General features: G+C 36.9%; 1 protein-coding gene across 1 annotated transcript; it reads left to right on the top strand.

Annotated features, from left to right (window-relative positions):
* The first annotated feature begins 272 nt into the window (after nucleotides 1-272).
* On the top strand, nucleotides 273-12,045 carry LOC139900462 (uncharacterized). The gene is made up of 10 exons (XM_071883233.1): nucleotides 273-508; nucleotides 627-1,269; nucleotides 7,251-8,288; nucleotides 8,484-9,479; nucleotides 9,648-9,797; nucleotides 9,897-10,009; nucleotides 10,115-10,481; nucleotides 10,694-10,747; nucleotides 10,844-10,959; nucleotides 11,350-12,045. Exons 1-10 carry the CDS (start codon nucleotides 273-275, stop codon nucleotides 11,756-11,758), a joined length of 4,122 nt encoding a protein of 1,373 aa, XP_071739334.1. The 3' UTR covers nucleotides 11,759-12,045.
* Nucleotides 12,046-13,041: the final 996 nt, after the last annotated feature.

Raw genomic sequence — 13,041 nt, 5'->3', positions numbered from 1 at the left:
TTATTTTTAGTTATTTTATAAAATGGAATTCATTTTCATTCCATTCCATGACAATAAAAAATACAATTTTCCCCAACCCGACCGGGGTCTCGACCCAACCCGACCAGTGTCTCGACCCAACCCATTCGACCCATTTTGATTCTGACCCATTTCGACTCATGACCCATTTCAACCCAAACTCATTTAATCCTTGACCCAACCCGACCATCTCGACCCGTTTGCCAGGTAACTCTACAACAATTACATTCTTACTTAACCTAATAATTGTGTAGATGGTTCACTTGGAACACTTGAGGATTCAACTAGATGATATAAAACGTGCCACCAATAATTTTGACGACAAGAACAATTTAATTGGGGAAGGAGGTTATGGTAAGGTGTACAAAGGAGAGCTTATCGTAAGTTTGTCATCAAATGAAGAGTGGAAAAAGGATGATTGGCCCAAAAGACATAGCAAAGTAGCTATAAAAAGAATAATGAATAGACAAGATGATGAAGGCGAACGAGGGTTTGTGGCAGAATTGGAATTGCTTACTAGTTGTAATCATCCTAACAGTCTCTCTTCTTGGATTTTCCAACAAAAACTCAGAAATGATTCTTATCTACAAATTCCTTGTTAATGGAAGCCTCGATGACTATTTGAGAAGTGCTGAAAAAAAGATTAATTTTAATTGGTATCAGCGATTACAAATCTGTCTTGATATTGCACAAGGGCTGAAGTACCTTCACACTAGCATGGATGGAAAACCAAAGATAATACATAGAGACATCAAAAGTGCAAATATATTGTTTGATAAGAATTGGAATGCAAAAATTGCTGACTTTGGCCTCTCCAAATTCCACCCAAAAAATCAGCAAGCGGCCACTATCCAAACTAAACGTGTTGTTGGCACAGAGGTGTATTGGGATCCGGAATATGCGACTACGGGGAGGTATAAAAGTGAATCCGATGTTTATTCCTTCGGGGTAGTACTGTTTGAAATCTTATCAGGGAGGTTGGCCTATGATTGGATCTTCACCAACGAAAACGAGATGGGGCTTGCACCTATTGCACGACGACGATTCAGCGAGAAAACTCTAAAGGAATTGATAGATCATAGGATGATAGAAGAAGATGATGAACACACGTTCACTCTAAACAGAGGACCCAATCAAGATTCTTTCGCCGCATTTTCAGAAGTTGCCAACCTATGCTTGGCAGAAACTCAAGCCAAGCGCCCAACAATGGAAGTTGTCATCAAAGAACTTCATAAAGCATTAGACCTTCAAGTAAGTACATTTTATAAGATAAATATATCAAAAATCACTTCATCATATTGCTACTACTATAACCTAAAAGAGTAGTTTTTAGGGTCTTGTTAGTTAAGAATACTTGGAGGATAACTTGACTTTTATGTCTATGAGTTTTTTAAAAAAAAAAAAAAAAAATGTAAGACATTTGTTAAAATACAATGCAAATTTAGAATAATATGGAATTAGTAAATGTATATGGGTAAAATATCTAGATATTAATATGTATAAGAAAATATCTAGATATGAGAGAAAAATCTAGAAATTGAAATGTAAAAGAAAAATCTAGATATTTGTAGGTTGTAGAAATATCTAGATATTTATATATCCATGGAAATATCTAGGTTCTAGAATGTTCCATGGAGTAGTATAAATATGGGAGGAGATTTCATTTGTGTTGTGTGAAGTTGTGAGAGTGAAATAAGAAGTGAGTTGTGAAGAAGAGAAGAAGAGTGTGAGTTAGCGAAAGTAGAGAAGATAAAGCTTGTAAGTAATATTGTAATTGTAATTTAATATAAGTGTTTTTGTTAATTTTCCCGATCAAGCCTTAGTTTGTGTTTAAGTTCTTAGTGCACTTTTGTTGTTCTTATTATATGGTCGGCTCTGCCACCTAAGTAATACATGGTCGGTTATACCGCCTAAAGATATATGGTCGACACTATCGCCTAAGTACATTGTGCACTAAGGATTTATAAAATTAAAGGCTAACCAACGTCAAAGTGTTGGTGTAGTGAGTCTAGTATAGTCTAGATCCTCTATAGTGGTGTGTTAGGCTCGTCGAAGCTTCCAACAATTGGTATCAGAGCGGGTCGTTCGGGACCATTTCTAGTGGAGGAAATCGGTAAACGTTGGACGTTTACATTGGCTTGTTTTCACCAAGGCTCTAAGGAAGATTCTGTCGGAGCACAGTTAGGAACTGTGAAAGCTCATCGGTCAGGGACCAAGCTTATTGGACGTTGGACGTCATGATGGCAGATCTTGCAAGTACGAGCAGTGGAATCAAGAGTCTCAATAACCACAACTATGGTTATTGGCGGACTTGCATAGAATCCTACCTACAAGGACAGGATTTATGGGAAATAGTTGCTGGCAGTGACACAACGCCTCCACCGAAAGAAAATGCTGAAGCCTTGAGAAAATGGAACATCAAGGCCGGGAAGGCTTTATTTATATTGAAGACTACAATCGAGGAGGATCTATTGGAGCACATCCGTGACGAGAAAACACCAAAGGCAGCTTGGGAAACTTTTGAAAAATTATTTTCAAAGAAGAATGAAGCACGCCTCCAGCTCTTGGAAAATGAGCTCGCGGGTATCTCACAAGATAGCCTGTCTATTTCTCGGTATTTCACCAAGGTGAAATTAATTTGCCGTGAGATATCTCAACTTGCTCCTGAAGAGAAAGTGAGCAATGCAAGGATGAAGAGAATTATCATCCACGGCTTAAGATCCGAGTATAATGGATTTATAGCCGCTGTGAGAGGATGGCCTACTCAACCATCATTAATAGAGCTGGAGAATCTATTGGCAAATCAAGAGGCATTAGCCAAGCAGATGAATGAAGTAACCGTAAAAGACGGAGAAGATGCACTCTTCACCAATAAAAAGAAAGCAACATCTCGAAGACAAGAGGCGATGAAAGAAAGTAAGACATATGGGTGGAAGGGTCACCCAAAATCAAAAGGCAACGCTTCAGGGGGAGCTCAACAAGGAAGAAGAGATCATCGCCAACAATACGGGGAAAATGATAAGAGAAAGAATGGTGAATGCTTCAATTGTGGCAAGAAGGGTCATTTTACTCGAGAATGTAGATTCCCCAGAAGGCGAACTTTCGAAGGAAATGTGGCCGCCGCAAGAGATGAGAAGAAAGAGGTCACATTCGAAGCAACCATTAATGAGGAAACATGGGATGCAGAAGCAGGACTCTCCGTTGAAGCTGACATGGATGATCAAGCTCTTGCAGCAACCTTAAAGTCAAAAATAAACTACAAAGATGATTGGATCATTGATTCTGGGTGCTCAAATCATATGACCAATGATGAGACGAAGCTGCAAGAAATGGAGGATTACAAAGGAAAGAGAGTCGTGTTGACAGCCGACAATTCAAGGTTGTCTATTTCTCACATTGGAAAGACAATAATTTCAAATGAAGGCGACTCTCATAAGCTCCAACTCGAGAAGGTGTATCTTGTCCCTGGCCTAAAGAAGAATTTACTGTCAGTACCACAATTGACAGCAGAAGGGAACTATGTGCTCTTTGGACCAGAAGATGTGTCCGTATTTAAGAGAGTAAAGGTGGTTGGCAATCCAGTTATGCATGGAAGAAGAATAGAATCGATCTATGTATTATCTGCTGAAACAGCTTATGTGGATAAGACTCGAAAAAATGAGACGGCTGATCTTTGGCATGAACGTCTTGGGCATGTGGGCTACAACAAGTTAAAGGAGATGATGGTGAAACACATAGTAAATGGACTTCCTCAAATTGATATCCGAACAGATACAATATGTGCTGGATGTCAATTTGGAAAAGCTCACCAATTTCCATTCAAGGAGTCACAACATCAGTCCAAGACACCACTAGAGCTCATACACTCAGACGTCTTTGGCCCAGTGAAACAAACATCACTTGGAGGAATGAAGTATATGGTGACATTCATTGATGACTTCTCAAGGTATGTGTGGGTTTACTTCATGAAGGAAAAGTCGGAGACTTTTCAGAAGTTTAAAGAGTTCAAGAAGAAGATAGAAAGTGAGCTCAATAATAAGATTAGGTACTTACGCACAGATAATGGAGGAGAATATTTATCGACTGAGTTCAATATGTATCTTGAGAAGCACAAGATCAGAAGGCAATTAACTTGCCCTAATACTCTACAACAGAATGGAGTGGCAGAACGTAAGAATCGTCATCTTGCTGAAACCTGTCGAAGTATGCTTCATGGTAAGAATGTACCAGGAAGATTTTGGGCCGAATGTATGAGGACGGCTTCATACGTGATTAACAGACTCCCACAAACAAAGTTGGGATATATTTCACCATATGAAAGATTATGGAAGATCAAGCCAACCGTCAACCATCTCAAGGTTTTTGGATGTGTATGCTACGTCTTCGTACCAGATCATCTACGAAGCAAATTTGATAAGAAGGCAATTCGATGCATTTTTGTCGGTTATGATGAATCAAGAAAAGGATGGAGATGTTGTGATCCAAATACTGGAAAGTGTCATACTTCAAGAAATGTGGTATTTGATGAAGCGTCTTCATGGTGGTCACCTCAAAAGATAGAGCTTCCAGAATCTCATGGATTAGAAGAAGGTCCAGAAGAAAAAGAAGAACCTAAAGAGCAGATATCGGATCCAATTAAAGAAGGAGATGGATCGTACTCTAAGGAAACGAGTCCATGGAAAACTGGGGTACATCAATCTACATCCGAAGAGGTTCGTTCAAGCCAAATGGATGCCGAGGAGCATGTGCAAGAATTACAGAGATCAACAAGGCCGAGGCAACCTAATCCAAGGTATGCCAATGCTGCTCATGTGGATGAATCAATACCTATTGAGCCTTCTATTTATGAAGAAGCAGCACAAAGTCAAGAATGGCAGAAAGCGATGGAAGAAGAAATTAATGCACTAAAAGAAAACCAGACATGGAGTTTAGTTCCAAAGCCAAAAGATGTAAAACCAATATCTTGTAAATGGGTTTACAAGGTGAAGACTCGATCAGATGGCTCCATTGAAAGGTATAAAGCTTGACTTGTTGCTAGAGGTTTTTCTCAACAATATGGGCTGGATTATGAAGAAACGTTTAGTCCAGTGGCGAAGATCACAACAGTTCGAGCTCTACTAGCTTTAGCCGCTAGCAAATCTTGGAAGCTGTGGCAGATGGATGTCAAGAACGCTTTCTTACATGGAGAACTTGACAAAGAAATTTATATGGAGCAACCAAAAGGCTTTGAGAACAAGTCCCATCCTGACCATGTCTGCAAATTAAAGAAAGCACTATACGGCTTGAAGCAGGCTCCAAGAGCTTGGTACGGGAAGATTGGCGAGTTCTTAGTACAAAGTGGTTTCACAGTTGCTCCTTCAGATTCTAGTTTATTTGTGAAACAAGATCAAGGAAAACTAGCCATAGTGCTAGTATATGTGGATGACTTAATCATCACGGGAGATCACTATGAGGAGATCCAAAGAACAAGAGAGAATCTGTCTATCAGATTTCATATGAAGGAGCTTGGAGAACTCAAACATTTTCTTGGACTCGAAATAGAGCAGGAAAAGAGAAGGATTATTTCTGGGACAACAGAAATATGCGCGAGATCTTTTACAAAAGTACGGAATGCTTAATTGCAAACCTATCTCAACTCCGATGGATCCGAATACAAAACTACGAGCAGATGAAGGAAAAAGTCTTCAAGATGTTACCATGTATCGAAAGATGGTCGGAAGTCTTATTTATCTCACACTAAGCCGGCCAGACATATCTTATGCAGTTGGAGTGGTTAGTCGATACATGAGCAATCCGAAGAAGCCTCACCTTGATGTTGTACGACGCATCTTAAGGTATGTTAAAGGCACTATCAACTTTGGTATTTTATACAAGAAAACAAAAGAATGTCACGTGACTGGATATTGTGACGCCGATTACGCTGGAGACTATGATACACGACGGTCAACAACTGGATACATGTTTAGTCTTGGATCGGGAGTAATATCATGGTGCATCAAGAGACAACCAACTGTATCCTTATCAAGCACTGAAGCAGAATATCGATCGGCATCATCAGCAACACAAGAAATTACATGGTTGAAACAACTAATGGAAGATCTTCATCAATCAACAGATTATCAAGTAAATCTTCTTTGCGATAACCTATCAGCTATACGACTAGCAGAAAATCCAGTCTTTCATGCAAGAACAAAACATATAGAAGTGCAATATCACTATGTTCGTGAGAAGGTCCTTAAAGGAAAAATCAAGATGGTGCCAACAAAGACAGATGAACAGGTTGCAGATATATTCACCAAGAGCCTAAGTAAATCAAAGTTTGAAAAATTCAGAGAAGCACTTGGAATGGTCTGCAAGACATCGTTGGAAGAAAATTTGCATTGAGGGGGAGTGTTAAAATACAATGCAAATTTAGAATAATATGGAATTAGTAAATGTATATGGGTAAAATATCTAGATATTAATATGTATAAGAAAATATCTAGATATGAGAGAAAAATCTAGAAATTGAAATGTAAAAGAAAAATCTAGATATTTGTAGGTTGTAGAAATATCTAGATATTTATATATCCATGGAAATATCTAGGTTCTAGAATGTTCCATGGAGTAGTATAAATATGGGAGGAGATTTCATTTGTGTTGTGTGAAGTTGTGAGAGTGAAATAAGAAGTGAGTTGTGAAGAAGAGAAGAAGAGTGTGAGTTAGCGAAAGTAGAGAAGATAAAGCTTGTAAGTAATATTGTAATTGTAATTTAATATAAGTGTTTTTGTTAAGTTTCCCGATCAAGCCTTAGTTTGTGTTTAAGTTCTTAGTGCACTTTTGTTGTTCTTATTATATGGTCGGCTCTGCCGCCTAAGTAATACATGGTCGGTTATACCGCCTAAAGATATATGGTCGACACTGTCGCCTAAGTACATTGTGCACTAAGGATTTATAAAATTAAAGGCTAACCAACGTCAAAGTGTTGGTGTAGTGAATCTAGTATAGTCTAGATCCTCTATAGTGGTGTGTTGGGCTCGTCGAAGCTTCCAACAACATTCACTCTATATATAAAGATCATCCGACATGTCTTGATGAAATCATTTAGTGTTGGTATAAACTTTTTCTGTTGTGATTGTCAATATTCTGTTTCTAATTATTAAGTTTACATGCAAATTGTGGAATTGAATTTGATATCAAAATAAAACTTATGTCGGTTTATTACTAACTGGCTCAAAAACACAATGTTTCAGGGAGAAAATACGGTACTCTCAAAGTTTCAGCACGGTGATATAGTTCAGGCCACTGAGAATTTTGCAGAAAAGTATTGTGTTGGGTTAGACACATATTATAGGGTATACAAAGCAGAACTTGATCAATTTGAAAGTAGAAGTTTCACTTCAGTAGATAAGAAGAATAAAGGTGAAGAGCTAAGTAATCGCATAACTGTAGCAATAAAACTAATCTCCGGTAGAAAACATGGGCGAGAAAAAGAAGAGTTCCTTGCAGAAATTGAACTGCGTACTCGTTATAAGCATCCCAACATAGCCTCTCTTCTTGGCTTTTGTGACAAGGGTCCCGAAATGATCATTGTATATGAGCATGGTTCTAATGGAAGCCTAAATGAATATTTTAGAAGTAGCCATGATACCAGGAGTAAACTGACTTGGAAGGTACGTCTACAAATTTGCCTGGAGATTGCACGTGGACTCAATCATCTTCACACCAAGATGGACAGCAGAAAAAAGATAATACATGGTGACATAAAGAGTGCGAACATTTTGTTGGTCAAAAAGTTGGAGAAGACATTGGGGGCGAAGTTGGAGGCAGAATTAGAGGCAAAGATTGCCTACATTGGGCTCTTCAAATTACACCCAGAGAATCAAGATGCTAACACTTCTGGTACCAATGATAGCACTGAATCAAAAGTGTATTGGGATCCAGAATATGAAAGGACAGGTAAGTTGGAGATAGAATCAGATATTTACGCTCTTGGAGTGGTTCTATTTGAGATTTTTTGTGGGAGGTTGGCATATGATTCTGATTACACACTTGAAAATGAGAAAGGGCTTGCACCCATTGCATGCCGACGCTTCAGTGAAGGAACCATAAAGGAAATGATGGATCCTATGCTTTCAGTAACTGACGTATTTTCTACAAATACAGGACCCAATCAAGATTCTTTAGATACATTTCTGGATATTGCATATGAATGTTTACGAGAAACTCAAGCAAAGCGTCCGAAAATGGAAACTGTCATTGAGGAACTGGAGAAAGCGTTGGACTTTCAAGTAAGTCAATATTTTTCTCTGTTCCATCACTTTGTCAGTATCTAGTAGTGTGCTCACCTGTTCTCTTGCTAAAGGAAATGTTGGATTTAATTTCACGATAATTGGCACAAAGTAGAACTTAAATGTTGCATTTGAACCTATATCGACCTTATGTATTTTAGTTATGAAATTGACTGGAACTCTCTTGATTCACAGGAGAACCTCATGAACAAGCTCCAAATTTCACTTGAAGACATCGAATTTGCAACACAAAACTTCAGTAAAGAGAATTGTGTTAGAAAGGGAAAAGACTGGACGGCATATAAAGGACAACTTCCACATGCTGATGTTGATGTTACGGATGTTGCTGCTGCTGGTGGTGCTGCTGCTGCTGATGATGATGATGATGATGCTGATGTTGTTGTTGCTGCTGCGGTTACTGATGTACGTACAACCGTTGTTGTAAAGCGGTGGAATAACAAGTCTGGTCAAGGAGATCGTCAATTTCGGATGGAACTTGATATACTTGTCAAGCGCAAGCATGAGAATATCATTGGTCTTGTAGGCTATTGTAACAAAATGAATGAAACCATTATTGTATACCAGGATGTGCCTAATAGTAGTCTTGATATGTATTTGAGTGATGCTAGTCTTAACTGGATGAAACGGCTTGATTTATGCATTGCTATTGCAACTGGATTAGAATTCTTTCACAAGCGTGATGTTACGCTAAAGAAGGTTGCACTTAGGGACATCAAAAGCAGCAGCATTCTAGTAAATGTCTTTGATTGGAAGGCTGCCTCCAAAGTAGAAACAAAAACAAAAGATGATTGGAAGGCAAAAGTTTCTGTTTTGGAGATGGAACATATCAGCAATGATGCTTACGACTACCTTGACCCGGAGTACACCTTGTTAGCCGAAAAATCTATTATTTATTCATTTGGTGTGATTTTATTCGAGATATTATGCGGTAGACTGGCAAGAGAAGAGGGATATATGGATCACAGTGAATCTTTAGTCTCTTTGGCTAAAGAGCACTATGTAGAAGGAAAACTTGGCGAGATGGTGTTTGAGGGTTTAAAGAAACAAATTCTGCCACGTTCATTTAATACATTTGCAAATATTGCCTATCGATGTGTGTCTGATGATGTCAATTTGCGACCAGAGGCAACTGAGGTTGTAAAACAGCTAAAAAAAGCATTAGAATTCCAGGTAAGTTTTCATTATTCTTTTAGTGCGTTTATGCCGCCAGGATATAGTAGTAAATCAAAAATATATAAATCAAAATATAACTTGTATAAAATCTTAGTTAATCCATCAACTGGTTAATGTATTTATCAATAATTTGGTTTATCTTTAAGTTTTTCAATTAATGTATAGGAAGATGATGAAATTTGGGAACCGCAACTGCCTAGAAACCATAGAGAACTCATTGGTATGTCCAAAACCCCCGAAATCTACTCTTCTACACGGCCAAAGGAACTCTTTAAATTGCTAACTGAAGGAATCTTCATTCAAAAGGGAGAAGTGGTAATCCCTTATTCACTTTATTTCGTGTATTTTTCATGGGTTATATGATTTAGAATAAATAAATATATAATTTATGTTTTCTTCTGTTATGTAAAACAGTGGCTTTCACTAAGCAGTACTGGTAAAGTTAATATATTGATATCAGCAACAAAGTTTTCATATCGAGACGGTATATCGCATAAGTGCAGATCTACTCAAAAGTCAATTATAAGGTTCCTCCGTCTATCTTTGCCTCCATATGCATTTACAACATGTATTTTTATTATGGGACAAAAGGTGATGCTTAATTATATTTAAAGTTATGTATTGTCATGCAGGTTTCCTAGAGTGGTGAAGATGATAAATATATCAGATTTGAAGATCAAAATCAATATAAATACTAACGTTTTATCTTCCGATGTTGCTTACGGGGTTAGTTTGGTCTTCAAGTTCTGCGATCCAATAAGAGTTTCTAGAGAACTGACGTATGTGAACCTTAAGTACAAAATGGGGTCTAAAACATTACATTCTTATTTTGCAACACACATAGATGATGACAGTGGTTGGATGATGATTGAATTGTGCCAGTTTTTGAAGCAGAAAGAAGATACCTTTTATGAGGTTTCTCTAGATAGCTTCTCACGATACTATTGTGAAGGCCGTTCCATTTATGTTCAAGGCATCGAGTTTAAAGCAATTGACAAGGTACGCCTGATAATACTTTTTTGTTTCCATTATAAATTCATTAATTTTGGAATGGTGGTCAATGGAGTCAATGCACTAGCACAATTTTCACCTTCTATGTTACAACTATTCAATGTGCATTTTAAATTTTATTGACACGTGAATCGGAAAAAGAAAATGACAAATTAAAGGGGTTCCAACATTTTCTAAAATCAATCTTGAACTTTGATCAGGGGCAACAATTGCCAAGTGACAAGAAATCTGAGGATACTTCCGATACAGAAAAGGTCCTTCTCTTATCTTTAATCAGTATTATCATCTGTTGAAGATCGAAATTAATTTTTGTAGCCTTGGTATAAATTTTCCCATTATATGATGAACAGGTATCATCGCTTGACGGAGAGACAGTAAAGAAACATCTTGTGCTTTTTTCAAAGGAGTTTTTGTACAATCCTCGCGACATGAAGTCCTTTCATTTTGAACCCTCAAATGATTCGAGGTTTGTTTATTTGTCTCACCTCAACAGAAATCTTTCGTTATGCTTTATATTTTGACGATGTACAAATCACCACCCTTACATATTAGCCACCCACAATGCTAATGCAACTGGTAACAGGCTATCGGATCATCTTATTTCATTCATTATGTGCTTCCATGTTAAATCGTGGTGGATGGCCTTAATTTAAACCAATTTTGGTACAAATTAATCATACCAACTGTTCATCTGTTGGACATTTAAAAGAAGTTAACTTGATTAGATTCAACTAATTTTCATAACTTCAAATCTCATTTTCATAAGTTTTCTAGTAATATTAATGCTGAATTCACAAGTGTACGACAAAAAGTTCACCTCTCATATGCACCATCTCATGAAATACATAAAGTACAGATTTCAAGATGTGACGGAGCTTATACGAGAGCACGTCTTTAGGATCAAGTACAAGATTGAAATCGAAAAGCTGTCTCCACTTACAGAATATGCATGCTACCTTGTGTTCAAGCTTTCAGAAAAATGTCGGGGGTTGTATGGTCCTGTGAAAGTACGGGGTATACTTCATAAGAACAAGAAGCCAACTAAGTTTATATATTTTAGATCCCCAGCTCCATATAATCAACATGATGGTATTTGGGTTCCAGAACAGAGGAAAGATGGATGGATGGAAGTTATGGTGTGGGAGTTCAACTCGAATTATAATAAGACTGGAAAGAACATAATCCCTATGCACTTGCAACTCATAGCTTATGAGGGAACAATGTCAGGTCTTATTGTACGCGCCTTAGAGTTTCGACCAAAGTAGAATAAGTATCAGCCGTTTTTGAAACGGATGTTGTGAAGAATACTGTATATTGGTAGTACACGATCATCTATCCATTTGTACACATGAACAGTTTCTGACAGAATACTCGGTCTTTTTCTTTTCCAAGTATTAGAGGGTCAAAGTTTTTAGAAGTCACAAATATACCCTACAAAAGTCAAAGGTACTGTATTTATTTAATATAGGTTATTTTGTTAAAACTATTTGGAGCTGAAAGTTCACATAAATATACCCTACTACAATTTATTATCATCGCCTTTGTTTCTCTAGTCAAGATGATAAACATAATATAGGGTATCTTTTATCATGGACTTTTGTTTCTATAGGTAAGATGATAATTGAAGATGGTATCCCTAAATCCTAATACAATTTGTTACAATGGCCTCTTGTTTCTGATTTTTTTTTTAAATGGTAATTTTTTTTATCCTTCTTGCAAAAATGGAAAAAAAAGGAATTTTTGTTGCAAAAATGGTAAAACCGAAGTTTCAAACTTCGGTTTTGCCACTTCCGAAGTTTCAAACTTCGGTTTTGGGGTGGTCTGTCAGCAGAAACCCTAATCCAAAGTTTGGAACTTCGGTTTTGACCAAATCCGAAGTTCCAAACTTCGGTTTTGGGTTATATGTTTTTTTAAACACTAATTTTAATAAATAACTGGGATTTGATAGTTAATTTACAGTTATATACGCTAATATTACTTTAAAAATATATAATAACATTACAAACAATAAAATATTAATAGTAGTAAGATGCAAATACAAATTTTTTGAACAACACTTTTATTAATATCAGAATCACGGTTACATTTTTTTGAAAATAAAAATACATAATTTAAAACAACACAGAGAAATTTAACACATAATTAAATTAGATGCAATGGAAGAGGTTGGTTTTTCACAATTGCTTCGTTTTTGATCATATTCCATTCATCTTCCTCACAGAGATGCTCGAATTTTCATTTACCTTCATTTCAAAACATCACGCCCGAGTGTTCAACCGTAATGTTTTATTTGAGCCACTCAAACACCTTTGAAATTGTTGTCATCTAACTAACATCCACATTTTGAAAGTACTTATATTTGTACCCATAGTAAAACTTGAATTGTGTTGAAAACTGTCCATTCCAATAGACATTAATTTGAACAGAAATTGGTGACATGTTTACAAAATTAAAATTTATGTTTGGAGAAGGGAGAAGAGAGTGATACATCCGTTTGTTGTAATAGATGTCGGTTTATATAGTGTAGTTATAATTGAAAAACCGGCAT

The sequence above is a fragment of the Rutidosis leptorrhynchoides genome, chromosome 3 (genome assembly GCF_046630445.1).
Source record: "Rutidosis leptorrhynchoides isolate AG116_Rl617_1_P2 chromosome 3, CSIRO_AGI_Rlap_v1, whole genome shotgun sequence".
Classification (NCBI taxonomy): domain Eukaryota; kingdom Viridiplantae; phylum Streptophyta; class Magnoliopsida; order Asterales; family Asteraceae; genus Rutidosis; species Rutidosis leptorrhynchoides.
The sequence above is the reverse complement of the archived record's forward strand: the minus strand, read 5'-3'. Positions and strand labels throughout refer to the sequence as shown.

What these genes read in the sequence shown, in the direction of transcription:
- LOC139900462 (XM_071883233.1), top strand. Translation starts at nt 273, where the DNA reads ATGGTTCACTTGGAACACTTGAGGATTCAACTAGATGATATAAAACGT. An exon ending in GATGATGAAGGCGAACGAGG is followed by an intron (nt 509 to 626) that starts GTTTGTGGCAGA and finishes TGTTAATGGAAG; the next exon opens with CCTCGATGACTATTTGAGAA. An exon ending in GAACCCTCAAATGATTCGAG is followed by an intron (nt 10,960 to 11,349) that starts GTTTGTTTATTT and finishes CATAAAGTACAG; the next exon opens with ATTTCAAGATGTGACGGAGC.